Source organism: Stomoxys calcitrans, chromosome 3 (assembly GCF_963082655.1).
Source record: "Stomoxys calcitrans chromosome 3, idStoCalc2.1, whole genome shotgun sequence".
NCBI lineage: Eukaryota > Metazoa > Arthropoda > Insecta > Diptera > Muscidae > Stomoxys > Stomoxys calcitrans.
In genome coordinates, this window is record NC_081554.1 from 184,024,291 (window position 1) to 184,045,652 (window position 21,362).

At 40.5% G+C, this 21,362-nt stretch overlaps 1 protein-coding gene across 1 annotated transcript; it reads right to left on the reverse strand.

Annotated features, from left to right (window-relative positions):
* Positions 1-4,330: 4,330 nt before the first annotated feature.
* LOC106084405 (glutamate receptor ionotropic, kainate 2) lies at positions 4,331-21,045 on the reverse strand. Its single transcript, XM_013248071.2, has 13 exons — positions 20,653-21,045; positions 18,035-18,187; positions 17,898-17,960; positions 17,622-17,831; positions 12,929-13,146; positions 12,717-12,866; positions 12,356-12,538; positions 12,021-12,292; positions 11,777-11,954; positions 10,258-10,481; positions 5,550-5,687; positions 4,778-5,474; positions 4,331-4,717 (listed from the first exon to the last, which is right to left on the reverse strand). The coding sequence occupies exons 1-13, from the start codon at positions 20,753-20,755 to the stop codon at positions 4,412-4,414; spliced, it is 2,895 nt and encodes a 964-aa protein (XP_013103525.2). The 5' UTR covers positions 20,756-21,045; the 3' UTR covers positions 4,331-4,411.
* Between the last annotated feature and the right edge of the window lie 317 nt (positions 21,046-21,362).

The window sequence follows — 21,362 nt, forward strand, 5'->3', positions numbered from 1 at the left end:
GAAGGCGTTAATCACCTTCTGTTCGTGACCTTACCGTCCTGGTTGTTATTGCCCTTACGGCAATTTTACTGTCCGTAAAGATGTTCACACTCCACGCCCTTGGTTAAGTACTACACCACTTCACTTAATCCGTGATCGCCCGGATCTCCGCCTGCAGGACCGTATTATGGTCAGACAGTCTAAAACAGATGTCAGTCCCTGAGTTTTCAATGTAAACCCCCAGGCCCACTCTGTCCTCTAGCTTTGATCCATCCGTGTAACATGATTTTCCAGATGGCAATACCAGAGTTCCGTCAATCCAAGACTATGCCGATGGCAGCAGTGCCTCGCACTCGACTTCAAGGTTCATCTCACACTTAACCTGTATGTCAATGGGTCGAATAACTGGAATAGTCTCCAGTGCCCTAGTGGGCGTGGTCCTCATCGCTCCGCCTATGCCAAGACAACATGTTCTCTGAATCTGTTGCGTGGTCCTTATGTTGCACTTTTGCTCCATAGCAGTCCACCAAACCATGGAGGCGTAAGTAAGTATTGGTCTAATCACACTCCTGTAGAGCCAGTGGACTATCCTAGGACTCAGGCCATATTTCGAGCCTACGGCCCGTCTACATAGTGCCCAACATCAGTGAGCCTTCTCAGTACGCTCCTGAATGTGACACTTCCAATTCTGTTTCCTGTCCAAGATCTTCCAATTCTGTTTCCTGTCCAAGATCACACCTAAGTATTTGACCTTGCCGGATATCGAAATCGTCTTATTAAGGAACGTAGTGCGTTAAATTCGCCCACCTTCGTCTTCCTCGTGAACACGCATATTTCAATCTTCTCTGGGTTAACATTGAGACCTCTGGGTCTAGCCCAGTCATATGCCATATGCAAGACCCTTTCGGCCCTTCTGCATAGCTCGTTTGGGTCCTTACCTCTTAGAAGGTATGCGTAGCATGCGGGTTCAAATCCCTCCTCAGTCAGCATCCGTTATAGGTCATTTATGGTGGTCACCCATAGGAGTGGCGATAAAATGCCCCCCTGTGGCGTGCCCTGTGCCACTTTCTCCCTTATATTTATGCCATTGGACACACAATTTATCCACCTGTTCCTTAGCATATGGTTTATCCAATCTCTAAGGACCGGGTCCACCCGGTACTGGTCTAAGGATTGGATCAGTGTGTCGCTGTTAAAAGCCCCCTCGATATGAATGCATACCGCCAGTGTGTACGTTTTTGCATCGAACGATTCTTTTATTTTATGCATAACCTCGTGCAGGGCAGTCTCCACCGACCTTCCCTTGACATAGGCATGCTGTTTGTATTTGAGCAGTTCACAATAGGTTCCATGGTTTTGAGTAGAAAGTACGTAAGGTTTATGGGTCTGTAGGCCCCTTTGGTGTCGCATAACTTTCCTTGCCGGGCTTAGGTATCAACACCACCCTTGCCTCCTGCCAGGCTTTCGGAGTATATAAAAGTCCTAGGCACGCTGTGAAAATTTTGGCCAGACGAGGCGCCAGATAGTCTGCCTCTTTCTGTAGTAACACCGGGAATATCCCATCAGGTCCGGTTGACTTAAATGGTTTGAAGCTCCTCAAGGATTCCTTCACCATAAATTCCGTTATTGTAAACCTTCGATCAACGTCATTATTCCAAGATTCCGGTGTCTATTTTTGTATGTGACGTTTGCGTTGATTTGATTTAAATGGCTGCGTTGATTCAAAAAGATAAGTATTTATGCGGTGCACCGCAATTGCGATATACAGCTGCAGATCTCTGGAAGAGAGACATCGATGTATAGCTCTGCGTCGATGTGTAACTCTCCAAATGCAAATTTGCCCATGAACATTCCACATTCCAGTCCGATTCAAGATTAAAGCTCAATGATAAGAGGACTCCTTCTTTTTATAGCCGAATCTGAACGACGTGCGGCAGTGCACAACCTTTTTGGGGAGAAGTTTTTACATGGCATAGTACCATAAAAATGTCGCCAGCATTGGAAAAATATTTTTTCTGATGATCTCGACAGGATTTGAACCCAGGATTCTGTCTCTAACTCTCTCTCTCTTTCCTTTTCTCTCATTCTATCTTACTCTCTCTCTCTCTCCCTCTCTCATTCTATAGTACTCTCTCTCTCCTTTACTCTGTCTCTCTTACTTTCCCTTTCTATTACTCTCCCTCTCTATTACTCTCCCTCTCTTATACCCTCTCTTACTCTCCCTCTCTCTTACTCTTTCTCACTCTAACTCTCTCTCTCTCTTACTATCTCTATCTTACTTACTCTCCCTCTCTTACTTACTCTCCCTCTCTTACTATCTCTCTCTCTTACTATCTCTCTCTTAATCTCCCTCACTTTCTTACTCTCTCTCTATCTCTCTTACACACTCTCTTCCACTCTTTCTCTAACTTTCTCTCATTCCCTTACATGGTAATTCAACGGATTCTTAGAGTAATGCTAAGATGATTCGGTCCTATTCGGCCGATTTAAAAGGCTTCACAATCTTCTCCTCATCGACGATGTCAACAATAGCATTTTGTGTTCTACGTCCTTCTGGCAGCCTAGAAAATGCATTTTGCAACTGTAGTTAAATCATCTGCTGGTTGCTCTTAGTGTATGTCCCGCGGTCCCTCTTATGTGAACTTGGCATTGGGCAACCTGCATGCCTCATTGACTCTTTCCAATCCTTCTGGTGCTCTCGATGCGAAACCTGTCCTTCCTACTCAGGGAATTTGACGTGTTCGTATGCTTAGAGAACACATTACGCATCCAATATACTTCCCTAGAGTATTAAAATTTATTGCAGAATTTCACTCAGGAACTGCTACTTATTCTTCCCGTCCCCGTCTCTTTGTCTTTATCTCTTCTCCCTCATGATTGCGTCCCAAATAAGCTCTAAATAGTGAACTCACCTCGTGGTGGATTTCCCATTCAACTTAACCTACAATCTTGGTAGTTTTTATACCCTCCACCATAGGATGGAGGGTATACTAATTTCGTCATTCTGTTTGTAACTACTCGAAATATTCGTCTGAGACCCCATAATGTATATATATTCTTGATCGTCGTGACATTTTATGTCGATCTAGCCATGTCCGTCCGTCTGTCCGTCCGTCCGTCTGTCTGTCGAAAACACGCTAACTTCTGAAGGAGTAAAGCTAGCCGCTTGAAATTTTGCACAAATACTTCTTATTAGTGTATGTCAGTTGGTATTGTTAATGGGCCATATCGGTCCATGTTTTGATACAGCTGCCATATAAACAGATCTTGGGTCTTGACTTCTTGAGCCTATAGAGTACGCAATTCTTATCTGATTGGAATGAAATTTTGCACGATGTGTTTTGTTATGATATCCAACAACTGTGCCAAGTATGGTTCAAATCGGTTCATAACCTGATATAGCTGCCATATAAACCGATCTTGGGTCTTGACTTCTTGAGCCTCTAGAGGGCGCAATTCTTATCTGCTTGGAATGAAATTTTGCACGACGTGTTTTGTTATGATATCCAACGACTATGCCAAGTATGATTTAAATCGGTCCATAACCTGATATAGCTGTCATATAAACCGATCTTGGGTCTTGACTTCTTGAGCCTATAGAGTACGCAATTCTTATCTGATTGGAATGAAATTTCGCACGACGTTTTTTATAATATCCAACAACTGTGCCAAGTATGGCTCAAATCGGTTCATAACCTGATATAACTGCCATATAAACCGATCTTGGGTCTTGACTTCTTGAGCCTCTAGAGGGCGCAATTCTTATCCGATTTGAATGAATTTTGGCAAGACGTGTTTTGTTATGATACCTAACAACTGTGCCAAGTATGGTTCAAATCGGTTCATAACCTGATATAGCTGCCATATAAACCGATCTGGGATCTTGACTTCTTGAGCCTCTAGAGGTCGCAATTATTATCCGATTTGCCTGAAATTTTGTACGACGGATTCTCTCATGATCAACAACATACGTGTTTATTATGGTCTGAATCGGTCTATAGCCCGATACAGCTCCCATATAAATCGATCTCTCTATTTTACTTCTTGAGCCCCCAAAGGGCGCAATTCTTATTCGAATTGGCTGACATTTTACACAGGTCTCCAACATATAATTTAATTGTGGTCCAAACCGGACCATATCTTGATATCGCTATCCTGTTTTGCCTAAGAAGAGATGCCGGGAAAAGAACTCGACAAATGCGATTCATGGTGGAGGGTTTATAAGATTCGGCCCGGCCGAACTTAGCACGCTTTTACTTGTTTAGACTTACCATACTCCCAAGATTATGGCACCATAGTAAAAAACTGAATTTTTACTATCGTTATTTTCATAATATTAATAATTTATTATTAAAAATCATCAAAACTTCAAATATTAGAAAAATTTAAACCAACTTTCAACTGCCAAAGCTTGATTATCTCAGATTAAGCCTTAACATTCGGTGGAATATTTCTTGCTGCGACTTTTGCTGTGCGAACGTGAACGTGAACGAGAACGCTTAGAGCGTTTTGAGCGTTTCGATAATTTTGAATGTTTCGAATGCTTAGATTGTTTAGACTGTTTCGATTGTTTTGATTGTTTGGACTGTGAGGAAGAGCGACGAGATGTAGAGCGTGAAACACGAGAGGCATTATCACCATTGTTGGTGGTAATGGTGGAAATGCGATTGGGTTTCTTGGTTATCCAAAATTTCAAGGCAAATATAAGTTCTGCCTTAAAAGCTTCTCCAGGAGTGACCTAATAAAAAAAGCAAAATGTGAGCAGAAGCATTATGTCTGTGATTGTATAAAGACTAACCTTTTCGGTAACAGCCACCTGTTGAACATTCCATAAAAACTCTATTAGTCCTATGATAATGGCCGCCAGTATGCCTCCCACCAACACCAAAAATACACCACCCAACTCCATCAGCGACAATTCATCGCCATCCACTACAACATCTGCCTCATCATCTCCGCAGGAAACATTGTGCCGCTTCCACCATCTATCCCTCATCTCGTACAGCACATTAGTTTCGCTCAGTTTCAGAATGGACACACTCAAATTAGTGCGATAGTCCGAACCCAAAGGTACCGCCAAGCCATAATGTTTCTCACCAATTTGTTCACCAATCTGTTGCAATTCACAATGACGCTCAGTGTTGTAGGTCAAACTTGTGGTCTCCATGAGAAAGGCATAGTTGCCTTCACCTTTGATGACCCGATCCACACCCTCCTTATTGGACTTGGTAAAGGCCGAAGGTTCAAAAGACTTCATTTGATTCCAAGCCTTATGGTAATTGGTTTCATTAGACTCGGAAAAGAACAGGGAGGTACTGCCCCCCTCCAAAGTGCCAAATTTTATTTCATTCTGTCCGATAAGATCATCCAGGCTCTCTATGGAGGGTTTAACTTTGTTACTGGTCAAGACGGCAGCCAAATTGGCGGTATAGGAATTCAACATCATCAAAGAGAAAAACCACCACATGCCGGTGAGTATGCGCATGGGAGCACCCCTGTTGAAATAGGGAATCGATAGCATTAAAAATTAAAATCTATTACACTAGGATCAAAAAAGACATTCAACTCACCTTGGCAATATATCACAACCTTGCTGCATAATTGAACCAATCATTAGCCAGCCCGCATTACGTGTTCTCCAAACATTTTCCAGTTCTGAGGGGTCTTCTTCCAAAGGATTGGGATTCGACCATTCATGTTGGGATATTCTATGGAGTGATTGGAAAAATACAAATTTAAAGGATGAAAAAAGGTTGGAACAAAACTTGAACTCCTCATATAAAGTGATAACTAGTTATGGACCAGGGCCTCAACCACGGATCCATGTTTTAACACTAAAGAAAAGTTTACTAAAAACTAAAGATTTTTTCCTTAATCGAAGTATTTTAGTAATAATCCTCCAGGTACCTCCGCATACCTAAAAAAGACAAACTTCTGAGAGGCATGATTAAGGCTATGTTCAGAAGCTATGAAAGCAAAAGTCACGAACTTATATTTGGAGAATGATGCCACAGTCAATGGGGTAGCAAAGATTCGAAAAATCAGGGTGAGTCACTTTTTGATTACATTTTATCCACGGACAGGGGGAATACCCTAAAGTTCTAAACCGGATCAAGGAACTGGTTAAAAAGAAAACGCTTATGGTGAACCCTTACTCCTTTTCGGACCACTTAGACTATGATTTCAAATTGGGCTGAAGGTGGGATGGGGGGCCTTCCCCATCCCACCTTGGGAAAGTCAAAGAGACAGAAGTTCTGGAAACAAATGCAGGAGCACGGGGTCCTATATCGCTAGGAAACTAGATTCCTATGTGAATCTTGTCATGGAGTAACTGAATAAAAATTTTCTGAAGCCATGTCCGGAAGAGGTACTCCTGCGAAGGACCTTCTAGTCATGGTGGACATCGAAACTGAAGATATTCAGGAAGTAAAACAAGAGGGGTTTTAATAGGGCAAAGAGAGAGAGAGAGAAAGCACGGCAGAGGTCTGAAACGAATATCCCGAAGTCCTGGGGATATTCCATGAGCATTCCACTAGGGAACAGGGGAAAACTTCTCACTTATCAATGACTGCTGTCCGTTTCAAGTTTAAGGCCAATTATAAAGCACCTCCCTTTTGTAGCCGAATACGAATGGCGTGCCGTAGTGTAACACCTCTTAAGGGAGAAGTATTTACATGACAAGGAACCTCACAAATATCGCCAACATTAAGAGGAGATAACCACCTCGTAATGTTGGCGATGTTCTCGCTAGGATTCCAGGAACCCAGGCTTTAAGCATCATAGGCGAATATGCTAACCTGGACAGTTTTAAGAAAAAGACGAGTAAATCCGAGGAAAAGGTAAAGGCAAAATTTTGTGAAAAATTGGAGGGGACTAGTGAGGCATCGCGTCAGACCAATCAGATGGACATCGGAGCTGAAGGTATTCAGGAAACAAAGCAGCAGACTTTAAAGTAAGACCAAGAGAGAGTAAGCTGATAACTGGGCCGAATATTTCAAGTCGATCTAGCTATGTCCGTCCGTCTGACTGTCGAAAGCACGCTAACATTCGAAGGAGTAAACCTAGGCACTGGAAATTTTGCACAAATACATCTTTTTAGTGTAGGTCGGTTGGGATTGTAAATGGGCCAAATCGATCCATGTTTTAATACAGTTGCCATATTAACCGATCTTGCGACTTGACTTCTTGAGCTGCCAGAGGGCGCAATTCTTATCCGATTTGGCTGAAATTTTGCATGACACGTGTTTTGGTTTGATCATCAGCAACTAAGTCGAAATCGGTTCATTACCTGGTATAGCTCCCATATAAACCGAACTCGGATCTTGACTTATTGAGCCTCTAGAGGGCGCAATTATTAAACGATTTGGCTGAATTTGTGCATTAAGTGTTTTGTTTGACCATCAACAACGGTGCCATATATGGTCGAAATCGGTTCATAACTTCATATAGCTCCCATATTAACCAATTTCGAATCTTAATTTTTTGAGCCTCTAGAGGGCGCCATTATTATCCGATTTGGTTGAAATATTGTATGAAGTGTTTTGGTTGACCATCAACAACTGTGCCAAGTAAGGTCGAAATCGGCTCATAACCTGGTAAAGCTCCCACATAAAACGAACTCGGTTCTTGACTTCTTGAGCCGCTAGAGGGCGCCATTTTTATCCGATTTGGATGAAATTTGGCATGAAGTGTTTTGGTTTGACCATCAACAACTGTGCCAAGTATGATTGAAATTGGTTAATAACCTGATATAGCATCCATACAAGTCGAACTCGGATCTTCATTTCTTGAACATCTAGAGGGCGCATTTATTAAACGATTTGGCTGAAATTTTGCATGAAGTGTTTTGTTTGACCATCAACAACGGTGCCATGTATGGTCGAAATCGGTTCATAACCTCATATAGCTCCCCTATAAACCAATCTAGCAGCTTCACTTCTTAAGCCGCTAGAGGCCGCAATTATAAACCGATTCGGCTGAAATTTTGCATGAATTGTTTTGACTTCCAATAACTGTGCCAAGAATGGTTTAAATCGGTTTATTACTTGATATAGCTCCCATTAAGTCGATCTCCCGATTATACTTCTTGAGCCTCTAAAGGGAGCAATTCTTATCCGAATTGGTTGAATGCCACTTTAGTCTCCAACAGGCAAACCAAGTATGGCTCCAATCGTTTCATAATTTGGTATAGCTTAAATGGCATAGCAATTTTTATCCATTTTCCTTTGGTTGCCTATAAAGAGATATCCGCCAAAGAACTTGACAAATACGATCCATGGTGGAGGGTATATAAGATTCGGCTCGGCGGAACTTAGCACGCAGCTCACGCACGTTTCGTGTTTTGTTTCACTGCCAAACATCTTCAGTTTGGTCTATAATTTAACCATGAATCGTCTTACAAACGAACAACGCTTGCAAATTATTGAATTTTATTATCAAAATGCGTGCCCTGTAAAGAAAGTTCATAGCGCGCTTCTTCTTCTTCAGCGACGATGCTCATTTTTGGTTCATTGGAGCTAGCAAGAGCTAGCAATACATCCAGAAAGTCACAGTTTGGTGCGGTTTATGGGCTAGTAGCATCATTGGACCGTACTTCTTCAAAGATGATGCATTCACAGTTACGAATGGCGAGCGTTACCGTGAGATGATATCCAACTTTTTTTTGCCCAAAATGCAAGAGCTTGACTTGTATAACATGTGGTTTCAACAAGACGGTGCCACATGCCACACAGCACACGTAACAATGGACTTATTTTATTTCACGTTCGGGTTCGGTCAATTGGCAGCGTAGATCGTGTGATTTAAAGACTTCAGACTATTTTTGTGGGGCTATGTTAAATCTCATGTCTATATAAACAAGCCCACTTCAATTATCGCATTGGAAAACAACATTGAAGCATTAGTTCGTGATGTATGCCAAATTGGACTAAGCGGATGGACCATTTGAGTTGCAGTCACGGTCAACATTTGCGTGAAGTAATCTTCAAACATTAAATTATATGGATCGTACTATTGATTCAAATAAAGATTTCATGCATTTTTCTGAATCTTTTGCGTTTTTTTTTTTTTTTTGAAAAACTTTCCTATAGCTCTTAAAACATCATCCTTTATTTGTTGAAAATCAAATTATACCATCGAGCCCCTTGATCCGGTCTCCGTTGGCCCATGGCTCCCGAGCCAGCTACGTCTATATTCTGCCTTTTTAAAGTGGGGATAAGTTTATAATGCTCCTAACCCGATCCTACGTGACCGATATCGACCTGGTAATCGAACTAGTAATACCAACACAAATTCGATACACATTCCTCTCCAATCTAAGGACGGTCTCGTCTTTAACCGTCCGATTATGGATAATTTTTGCAGTACTGGCTCTGAGTATCGCTTCCAAAATTACCTTTGGCAAGATTGGGCCCATGATAAAAACCGGTTGTCTTGCATTTTTAAGAAGCTCCTCCTATGGAATGTGTCTAAGCATGGCTCCATCTCACAAACTCATATTTCCGACGCAAAAGTCTAGCCTGATTTGCAAGCGTGTATCTTGTAGTCCCGTCTATTGGTGATGTTACCGTGGAGCATCCTTGGGGCCTATCCTAATGCACTCTGACACCGCGAACTAGAGCTTATTCTCCACCAGCTGATCCTTTTGTCCGGCCTTGACTCGCCCACAATGGCTACACGAATACAGCCTTCATCATTGACATTGCATTTCGGTTTCAACTTGGGTCACTTAATAAGAGTATTGTTCGCCGAAAATATATACTTAGTCCTATAGCGTTTGAAGCACCCTGGCTCCTCAAATTCAAGGAGGAGTGGCCTTTCCCCTGCCGGAACACTTGACCCAAGACGCTTGTCCCCGAAATTCAATGCCGGATTGGAACTATCTTCCAAATACTTTTCTATCGGAATCGTTCTAGTTGTTCGTTCGGAGAATTCTGGGAGATGATTTGGCCCCATAGACTCCTGACTCTAAATTTGGTTGACATATCTGTGCTCCATTCAGAAATAGCTTTCGCTATTGTCCGTAAGGATCTACATTGGTGGATTGCTTGTGAGATTTTTTGGGGCTGCCTTTCAGTAAAGGAAGGTACCTTTAAATAACCAATAGCCATAACGTTCCCGCAGCGATTGGACTGAGCTATGGACCGGAAGGAGTTTGCTCACCTATGAAGCTTATCAGTGCTATTATTTGGTCTTGTCTACGGTATCCACTGATTCCCACTTGGCTTTAGGCACGTACGCTTTAGGTTTTTTATAGATCATTTGCTCTTTTACACTTACCTGGCCATAAAAACAAAAGCCAATGTCATCACCAACTGCGTCAAAATGACATACATCCAAACTTCATTGGCAAAAGGTTGCAAGAAGGCAAACATATCCTTGACCTCCGGTTCGGGTTTATAATACAAAATACTAATGCCCAATTGCATAAAAGGCACGGTGAAGTCCACATATTTACGACGCAGCTGAGTGATGGTCAAATCACAAATACCAATTTGGGCGCGCTATGAAAATAAAAAGAAAATTAAATTTAATTTATGAAAAATTAATTAGATAGATATATCAAATTAAAGAGAAGACGGTAAGGATCGGCAGCGAAAGCTGCACAGATAATAAAAATTTCGAAAAACAACAACTTTGGTCGAAAAAACGACGACGAAATTTGTCAATTTTCCTGCAACAATTTATTTTGATTCACATCGACCGAAAGTATAAAATTGTTGTATAAAGGCACTCTTGGCAAGCCAACATAGAACAATAACAACAATAATAGTCATAAGCAAGATAAAAAAAACAATTTAACCACCCACCACATGTGCTTTGCTGGACGCACAGTTTCGGTGTAGTGGGTGTTTTTACTTTATATGTTCGGCTCGCGCTGCTTGTCTCGTTTGTTTTACTGCTGCTCTAGGGTTTTTATACCCACCACCATAGGATGGGTGTATACTATTCTAGTCATTTCGTTTGTAACTCCTCGAAATATTGGTCTAAAACCCCATGAAGTCTTGATCGTCTTGACATTCTGAGTCGATCTAGCCATGTCCGTCCGACCGGTAGTCTGTCTGCTAAAATCACGATAGCGGTCGAACGTGTAAAGCTAGTCGCTTGAAATTTTACGCAGATACCTAATATTGGTACAGGTCTTCGGAGATTGCAAATAGGCCAAATCGGTTCAGATTTACATATAGCTCCCATATAAACCGATCTTCTGATTTGACTCCTTGAGCCCCTGGAAGCCGCAATTTTTGTCCGATTTTGCTGAAATTTTGCACGTGGTGTTCTGATACGACTTCCAATGACTGTGTAAAGTGCGGTCCAAATCGGTCTTTAACCTGATATAGCTCCCGTATTAACCGGTCTCTCGATCATCCTTGCACGGTTCCTACAGAAGTTTGGTAAGTAGAATAAAATTATGCCCTAAAATTTTATTTATTTTGTATACATTTTTAGCTAAATCCTTGATGGTGGGTTTCTTAGATTCGGCAGGGCCGGACTTTGTACGCTTTTACTTGTTCTCTGTCTCTATTTACTTTTACCCTTAAAAACAAATTTTAATAAATTTGACGTCGCAGAGGATTGAACTCATGATCTCATGTTTAGTAGTATTGCGCGCATACTGTAACCTAACGCCATCGTCTTTCTTATGATGAAATATCTCATTAAGGATTACTGCACAGTAATAAGTGTCCCAATTAATTAAATTAAAAAAAGTAAAAACCACTTTAAAACTGTGTATGGCGATCCTTTTATAGAATTTGCATCATAATTCCTAATACTTCCTAGTTCCTTTTCTACTCACATGATCTATCAAGGCTCTCATAATGCCATCCCATTCCTTGGTTACCGGATTAAATTTTCCATTAGTTTTGACTATAACAAATTCATAATCGAATTCCATCATTTCGGAAAGTTTTTGTATCAAATCAACGGCATAACCATGATATTTATCATCACCACGTAAATTTTCGGCATCTGGTCTGTAAAAGAGCAGAAAAATTTATTAGCCCTCTTATCAGACGCATATGAAAACATTTCTCACCCACTTCAACATAAAATAAGGCTCTTCAATATGGGTGACAACTTTAAAAGTCCTGGTAGTCTGGGCAAAATCCTGCACAGCAGCAGCAGCTGCAGATGATGTTGTACCGATGGGATCACGTTTTGCCGATAGTATCTCACCATCGGGACTCCAGCTGGCTAAAGGTTCATTGATGGTAGGCTTATAGATTTCCAAATTGAAATCGGATCTTAGGCCATATTCATCGATTTTCATGTTTTCCGTTTTGAAGGGTGGCTCCACATCATCTTCGGATATCTAACGGGAATAAAAGGTTGCCTGAGTTTAGTCATAGATATTTTTTTGGTTTTTGCTACATACCGTTTTCATTTCTCCCACTATATATTTGCCTAAGACCCAAGGAAACGAATCCTCTGCATCACATCTGCCACTAGGGGCTATATACTCACGATCTGAGGCTATTATATTGCGAGCAGCATTGGCAAAAAGTATGACAGCATCAAACATTAAGATGGGTAACATGGTTTGATTACCCAAAATTTGCTAAAAACAAAAACAAAATTCATAAAAAAAATCCAACAAAAGGAGGGTCCATCTATAATGCCCCAAGTCATATGCTCCCAGCCTCCCCTAGGCCCTAGGTAATGACTTCAATCAACCTTGTGCTTAATAACTGGACCATCCCTTATGGGAGGTCTTTCAAATATTTTCTTGAACTTACATCAATTTCCGTTATTCTAGTCTTTTTCCTCTCAAAGGGATTGGGATTCACCACTTTTAGTCGTACCGAGGTTATGTTGGAAGTGAAATCTGGATTATTGGCCATTTGCAAACCTGAGCTATGGGTATCCAAATTGGTTAAAAACCAATTCTAAAAAAACAAGAATTTTCAAAAATGCTTTATTTCAGTAAAATATAAAAAAAAAAACTTACCCTAAATGGCCCCAATAGCCTAAATTCCTTGGCCTGATTCAAAAGAGGCACCAACGATGCCGGTTCACAATCCATTATAAGTCGTTGTTCATGAAAATCTTCTTCGACTTCCTTCCATAGCACACGTACATCATCTTGATAATCGGCTATATTTCGTATTTTAATAAAATCTCTTTCTACCGTAGCCAAGTTCATAAGGTCCTGTATGCGAGCTAGGCCTGAAAGAAGACGAAACAGAAGTTGAGTAGAAAGAAAAAGTAAAAGTGTGCCAAGTTCGGCCGAGCCGAATCTTATGTACCCTTCAACATAGATCGGATTTGTCGAGTTCTTTTCCCTGTATCTCTTTTTTGGGTAAATAAAGGATAAAAGAAAAGAATATATCAAGTAATGTTCCGATTTGGACCATAATTCAATTGAAGACCATAGTAGAAGTCATTGTTTCAAATTTCAGCCAATTTGAATAATAATTGCCCCCTTAAGAGGCTCAAGAAGTAAAATAGGGAGATCGGTTTATATGGGGGTTGTATCAGGCTATAGACCGCTTCAGACCATATTTGACACGTATACTGAAGGTCATGGGAGAGGCCGTTGTACAAAATTTCAGCCAAATCGGATAAGAATTGCGCCCCCTAGTGGCTAATCTTGACTTCTTTAGCCTATAGAGGGCGCAATAATAATCCAGATTGGTTTACATGGCAGCTATATCAAGTTATGAACCGATTTCAACCTTACTAAGCACAGTTATTTGAAGTGTTAACAAAACACCTCAAGCCAAATCTCAGCCGAATCTCAGCCGAATCTCAGCCAAATCAGAAAGGAATTGCGCCCTCTAGTGGCTCAAGAAGTTAAGATTTAAGATCGGTTTATATGGCAGCTATATCAGGTAATGAACCAATGTCAACTAAACTTGGCGCAGTTGTTGGAAGTCATAAAAAAACGCCTCATAAAAATTTCAGCCACATCGGATGGGAAATACGCCCTCTAGAGGCTCAAGAAGTCAAGATCCCAGATCGGTTTACATGGCAACTATATCAGGTTATGAACCGAATTAAACCATATTTGGCAAAGTTGTTGGAAGTCATAACAAAACACCTCACCCAAAATCTCAGCCAAATCGGATAATAATTGCGACCTCTAGAGGCTTAAGAAATCAAGATCCCAGATCGGTATATATGGCAGCTATATCAGGTTATGAACCGAATTTGTTTTGAAAGTCACAACATAACGCGTCATGCATAATTTCAGTTAAAGCGGATAAGAATTGCGCTCTCTAGTGGCTCTAGAAGTCAAGACCCCAGTTCGTATTATATGACAGCTATATCAGGTTACCGACCGATTTACACCATACTTAGTACAGTTGTTAAAAATCACAACAAAACAATTCATGGAAAATTTCAGCTAAATCGGATAAGAATTGTGCCCTCTAGAGGCTCAATAAATCAAGATCCCAGATCGTTTTATATGACAGCTATATCAGGTTAGCGACCGATTTAAACCATACTTAGTACAGTTGTTAAAATTCACAACAAAACAATTCATGGAAAATTTCTGGCCAGATTGCGCAGTCAAGCTAATTTATACGCTTTATCGTATCGTCTATGGTCTTAAATAGTTTAAGCTGGCAAGCCATGGGCTTCTGCTGCTTTGTTATTCTTCAGTCGGGTTACCTTATTTTATATGCTGACCTCATTTTGACCAGACTTACTTGGCTATGACAGAACAATTGTTCCACTAGCCGAACGCAGATTAGCGTTCCAAGCGCCTCGATTTTCTGCGCTCCTTCTTAAATCTCTGTCACCAAGTTCGAGGGGTCTCCCACCAATTGATTTTTCTATTGGACTTTTGTTCGTCCCGTTTTGTGTGTACGGTGGTACATCCATCCATTCTGACAACATGACCTAGCCAACGCAACCGTTGTATTTTGATGCGTTTAACTACACTATTAAAAGCGCCCAAGAAGGCGATTACTGGCTTAGGTGTATGTCCATAGTGGCATGGGGCGAATTAATATTCGCACCCTCTTTTCAACCTAATCTGACCTAACCCTATCTAACCGTATCTAACCTAACCTCACCCACCCTAATATAATCTAATCTAACCTAACCTGGCCTTCGTCATACAGCTCGTGGCTAATGCGACGCCTATATTCTCCATTAAAACAAACTGGATTACGAAGGATTTTTCTCTCAAACACTCCAAGTATTATCTCGTCTGCTTTCGCAAGTACCCCTTCCTCGGAGTCATTCAACAGCACGGTTAGGTTAGGTTAGGTTATGTTGAAAAGAGGGTTCATATATTAATCCCCCATGCCACTATGGACAGGCACCTAAGCCAGTAATCGGTGCGGCAAGCGATAGCATGTGAAGGGCATGTGGGGAAGATGATGCAACGCTGGAGCATTTCCTACGTCATTGCCCGGCTTTCGCGGCTAATAGACACCGGCACTTAGGTGGGGACACAATACCAGACATAACCCAACTAAGGGGAGTGGTATGGAAAGCAATTAGGGATTTTGTAAGCAGCACGGAATTCCAGACTTAAATTATCTTTTTCGATGTTACTTTTATACCCTACACCATAGGATGGCGAGTAATACTAATTTCGTCATTCTGTTTGTTACAACTCGAAATATTCGTCTGAGACCCCATAAAGTATATTCTTGATCGTCGCGACATTTTATGTCGATCTAGCCATGTCCGTCCGTCCGTCCGTCTGTCTGTCGAAAGCACGCTAACATCCAAAAGAGTAAAGCTAGCCGCTTGAAATTTTGCACAAATACTTCTTATCAGTGTAGGTCAGTTGGTATTGTAAATGGGCCATATCGGTCCATGTTTTGATATAGCTGCCATATAAACCGATCTTGGGTCTTGACTTCTTGAGCCTCTAGAGTGCGCAATTCTTATCCGATTGGGATGAAAGTGTGCACGACGTGTTTTGTTATGATATCCAACAACTGTGCCAAGTATGGTTCAAATCGGTCTATAACCTTATATAGCTGCCATGTAAACCGATCTTGGGTCTTGACTTCTTGAGCCTCTTGAGGGCGCAATTCTTATCCGATTGGAATGAAATTTTGCACGACGTGTTTTGCTTTAATATTCAACAACTGTGTCAAGTATGGTTTAAATCGGTTCATAACATGATATAGCTGCCATGTAAACCGATCTTGGGTCTTGACTTCTTGAGCCTCTAGAGTGCGGAATTCTTATCCGATTGGAATGAAATTTTGCACGACGTGTTTTGTTATGATATCCAACAACTGTGTCAAGTATGGTTCAAATCAGTTCATAACCTGATATAGCTATTATATAAACAGATCTGGGGACTTGACTTCTTGAGCTTCTAGAGGGCGCAATTCCTATCCGATTTGAATGAATTTTTGCACGAAGTACTTTGTTATGATATCCAACAACTGTGTCAAATAAGGTTCAAATCGGTTCATAACCTGATGTAGCTGCCATATAAACCGATCTGGGATCTTGACTTCTTGAGCCTCTAGAGGTCGCAATTATTATCAGATTTGCCTGAAATTTTGTACGACGGATCCTCTCATCAGCATACCTGTTTATTATGGTCTGCATCGGTCTATAGCCCGATACAGCTCCCATATAAATCGATCTCTCTATTTTACTTCTTGAGACCACAAAGGGCGCAATTCTTATTTGAATTGGCTGACATTTGACACAGGTCTCCAACATATAATTTAATTGTGGTCCAAACTGGACCATATCTTGATATCGCTCTAATAACAGAGCAAATCTTTTCTTTTATCCTTATTTTGCCTAAGAAGAGATGCCGGGAAAAGAGCTCGACAAATGCGATCCATGGTGGAAGGTATATAAGATTCGGCCCGGCCGAACTTAGCACGCTTTTACTTGTTTAGTATTTAGAACGCACAGATCGGGTGATCGGTCTAAGGGGCAGGTATATCCAAATATACTCTGACCTGAACCGCACTTCACAGAAATGAATAGGAGTCTACCAGAACTCACTGTGCCATATTTCATCGAAATCGGATGAAAATTACAAATTTATTGCCTCAAGACTTAAAGTCTGGAGATCGGTCTATATAGCGACTATATATATAACTAAAATCCGATTTTATGAGATCAGAGGGTCAGGTTTATATACAAAGAACACGAAATCGTCAAACATTTTTTGAAGATTGTTTTTATACCCAAGATATCTGCAGAATTATAAATACCCAGCTTTTGGGTATAAATGGGTAAATACTCGGGTATTTAACCAATTTACCGGGTAAATACCCAATTTACCGGGTAAATACCCGTGTCTACCCATGAACATTCCATTAAGGAACAGGGGGCAAACTTTGAGCTCAATGATAAGGAGCCTCTTTTGTTACGCCTAGTCCGAATGGTGTGCCGCATAGTGACACCACTTGAAAGAGCAGTTTTAACATGGCAGCATACCACCCAAATATAGCCAGCATTAGTAAGGAGATAACCACCTCCGAAAATGTTTCTAAGATTCCCGCCGGGATGTGAACCCTGGCGTTCGACGTCATAGGCGGACATGCAAACATCTACAGGGCGGTGTTCTCGATCCGCCACTGTCTGTTCAAAAAATCGGAATATATTCAGCGAATCGGCTAATAAATGCGCCTTTTAATGTCCATTTTTTTCTCCATTTCCCCATTGATTTTCGTATTGTTATCCCTCCAAACTGAACTCACCTTGTGGCGTCTCATAGAGCAGCATAAATTTTTTCCATTTAAAATCTTTACGTATAATATCCATATAAGCGCGCGACATGGTCTGTAATGAAGGTGCTACACTAACAGACATTTGATGATTGAGTTTACGTTGCTCCAAATCGATTTCGATATTCCAATCATATTGTATATGAGGTATGCCAGCATTATTGGCAATTAAAGCCACAATATCTGGAAAATAATTTTTTTCTTTATAAAATATCAAAACAACTCAAACAACACAGTATATTAGCTTACCAGAAGTGGTCTTTGATGATGGTCCAAATAAAGCAATTACCTCCTCGGCCAATAATTCACAGGCTAAAAAATACAAAAAAAAATATTTGTTACCTTAAATCAAATTTGTAAAGTTTTAAATTACATTCTCAACTTACTTAATTGCTGCAGCACATAGCTATCATCGTCATTTGGGACATATCGTTTAATTGTTTCGAATTGTAGTTCGAATAATTTTTGATTATTCAATTGGCGAATGGCTTCGTCAAAGGCCAATTCTTGGGCATCTTCGCCGCTGAAGAAAAGGGCACCTAAGGAAAGAGGATAAAGAAGTTAATCAAGATCAGTAAAAATTCATGATGAACTTCAATGCGGTGTCTAGGTGAACCCTTTAGAACTTATTCGTTTGCGGTTGAACCGCCCCATCAAATATCTTCACCACCATATTTAAGTGGAGATCGGTCGATACATATATATGGAAGCTATATCCAAATCTGAACCGATTTTGATGAAATCTAACAGATGTTAAGATCTAAAACAAAACCATCTGTGCCAAATTTTGTGCAGATCGGCTGAAAACTGTAGCTACTACGGCCATTCAAGTGCAAATCGGGCGATACATATATATGGGAGCTATATCTAAATCTGAACCGATTTTGATGAAATCTTGCAGATATGTTAAGTTCATCAAAAAACCACTCCGTGCCAAATTTTGTTCAGATCGGTGGAAAATTTAAGTTACTACGGCCATAAAAGTGACATATGTAAAATTTCGTGAAGATTGGACAACAAATACGACCTGTACCTTGATTACAAGAATACATGGACTCACCGACGGATTTGGCTAAATCGATTCTGAAAGTGGTTCTGAGTTGATCGGTATACTTATCAATGGGTCTAGCTCTTCTCCTTCTTAGAGTTGGGCCTATAAAAGGAACATTTATTGCCCAATTTCACCGAAATTTGGGACAGCGAGGCCCTTCGACACCCTTCTTCAATTTGGCCAAGATCGGTCCAGATGTGGATATAGCTGCCATATAACCCGATCTCTCGATTTAAGGTTTTGGGCCCACAAAACCCTTTACCACAGTGGTGGTGTAGGGTATAATCATTCGGATATGTCAAGTATATCTCTAACGGTTCATGAGTCATTGAACTTACAACGACTTTAAGTTCGAAGATGGGCTATATCGGACTATATTTTGCTATAGCCCCCATATAGACCGATCCGCCGATTTAGGGTCTTAAGCCCATAAAAGCGACATTTACTATACGATTTTGCTGAAATTTGGGACGGTAAGTTGCGTTGGGCTCTTCGACACACTTCTTCAATTTGGCCCAGATCGGTCCAGATTTGGATTCAGCTGTCATGTAGACCGATCAGCCAATTTAGGGTCTTAGGCCCATAAAAGCCACACATATTATCCAATTTTGCCAAAAATTTGGGACAGTGAGTTGTGTTAGGCCACTCGACATCTTTCTGCAATTTGGCTCAGATCGGTTCAGATTTGGATATAGCTGTCATATAGACCGATCCGCCGATTTAGGGTCTTAAGCCCATAAAAGCCACATTTTTTATCCGATTTTGCTGAAATTTGAGACAGTAAGTTTCGTTATGCCACTCTGCATCTATCTTCAATTAGGCCTAGATCGGTTCAGATTTGGATATAGCTGTCATATAGACCGATCCGCCGATTTAGGGTCTTAAGCCCATAAAAGTTGCATTTATTGTCCGAATTTTCCAAAGTTTGGGACAGTGAGTTGTGTTAGACCCTTCGGCATCCTTCTTCAATTTGGTCTAGATCCGTTTAGATTTGGATATAGCTGTCATATAGACCAATCTCTCGATTTAAGGTTTTGGGCCCATAAAAGGCGCATTTATTGTCCGAATTTTCCAAAATTTGGGACAGTGAGTTGTGTTAGACCCTTCGGCATCCTTCTTCAATTTGGTCTAGATCCGTTTAGATTTGGATATAGCTGTCATATAGACCAATCTCTCGATTTAAGGTCTTGCGCCCATAAAAGGCGCATTTATTGCCCGATTTTGCCAAAATTAGGGACCTTGAGTTGTGTTAGGCCCTTCAACATCCTTCTTCAATTTGGCCCAGATCGGTCCGGATTTGGATATAGCTGCCATATAGACCGATCTCTTGTTTCAAGGTTTTGGGGCCATAAAAGGCGCATTTATTTCCCGATTTTGCCAAAATTTGGGACAGTGAGTTGTGTTGGGCCCTTCGACATTCTTCTTCATTTTGGCTTAGATCGGTCAAGATTTGGATATAGCTGCAATAAAGACCGATCTCTCGATTTGAAGTTTTGGGACTATAAAAGGCGCATTCATCGTCTGATTTCGCTGAAATTAGTATTTGTCGATATTCTTCTTCATTTTGGCTTAGATCGGTCAAGATTTGGATATAGCTGCCATATACCTCGATCTCTCGATTTAAGGTTTTGGGACCATAAAAGGCGCACTTATTGTCCAATTTCGCCAAAATTAATATTTGGTCTAAATCGGAACATATTCGATATAGCTGCTATAGGGGCATAAGGTATGCATTTTTAGCGGGATTCTGACGAAAGGTGGTTTGCATATATACCCGAGGTGGTGGGTATCCAAAGTTCGGCCAGGGCGAACTTGAAGCCTTTTTATTGTTAAAATTCTCATTGTTCCGATGAAAATTTAATTTAAAGGTCTTTACATCTCTTTTCTTTGAATTTTTAACCTATTTTTGATATTTTTTCAAAGCTCTTTAATTTCTCGGGACATTGGTCTTACCCACTTTCACTGTCGTTCTCGTTTCTCCCAACTCATGTGTTATATATATAACATTGAAAATTAATAGCAGACACAAATAGAACCAAATTATGTTAGATGACATTGTCGTGACGAATTATTCATATTTTTTTCGTATTAACAAAAAATCATGGCTTTAGTTTCCAGATGTAAAAGTCTAAATTAATTACGTAAAAATAAAAGATTTTCAAAAATATTTTTTTTTTTCACAAATATTTTTCCATTGCTCTTAGGAGATATGAATTTTCCATTTCATTTGGCTTTTCTCTCTTTTTATATATTTTTTTTTGTTAACAAATCGCACTGTTGTCGCTTCGTATTTGACTAACGAATAAGAGACCGTCCAGACTTGTCGCGTATATCGAGGCAACTGATTTGTGTTCAAAGTATTTTCCGCATATTTTCCTCCTACTTTGTCCATTAAAAACAAAAATTTTTCCATTTTTATTTTTGTTTTCTCTACTTTTTCTTGTTCTTCTGAACTTTTCGTCATAAATTCTTAGCTCGAAAAATGCTAAAGTGCTTGGGGTTTGGTGAGTGTGTCTGTCTGTCTAGATGAGTACTAGTTATGAATAGTCAATGATCAGAGACATGGATGGCATTCATAACAGCAAACAAAAATTGGAAAATTTTAAAAATATGTCGCTTTGTTTTCATGTTTTAGAAAACTTGTGTTTTTCTTCTACGTACTC

Excerpts from the sequence above, each read along its gene's own strand:
- LOC106084405 (XM_013248071.2), bottom strand. The coding sequence starts at position 20,755 with ATGTCATCTAACATAATTTGGTTCTATTTGTGTCTGCTATTAATTTTC. Across the intron at positions 11,955-12,020 it reads GAGCCTTATTTTATGTTGAA|ACCAGATGCCGAAAATTTAC; the intron begins GTGGGTGAGAAA and ends GCTCTTTTACAG. Across the intron at positions 5,688-10,257 it reads GCTTTTGTTTTTATGGCCAG|AATATCCCAACATGAATGGT; the intron begins GTAAGTGTAAAA and ends ATCACTCCATAG.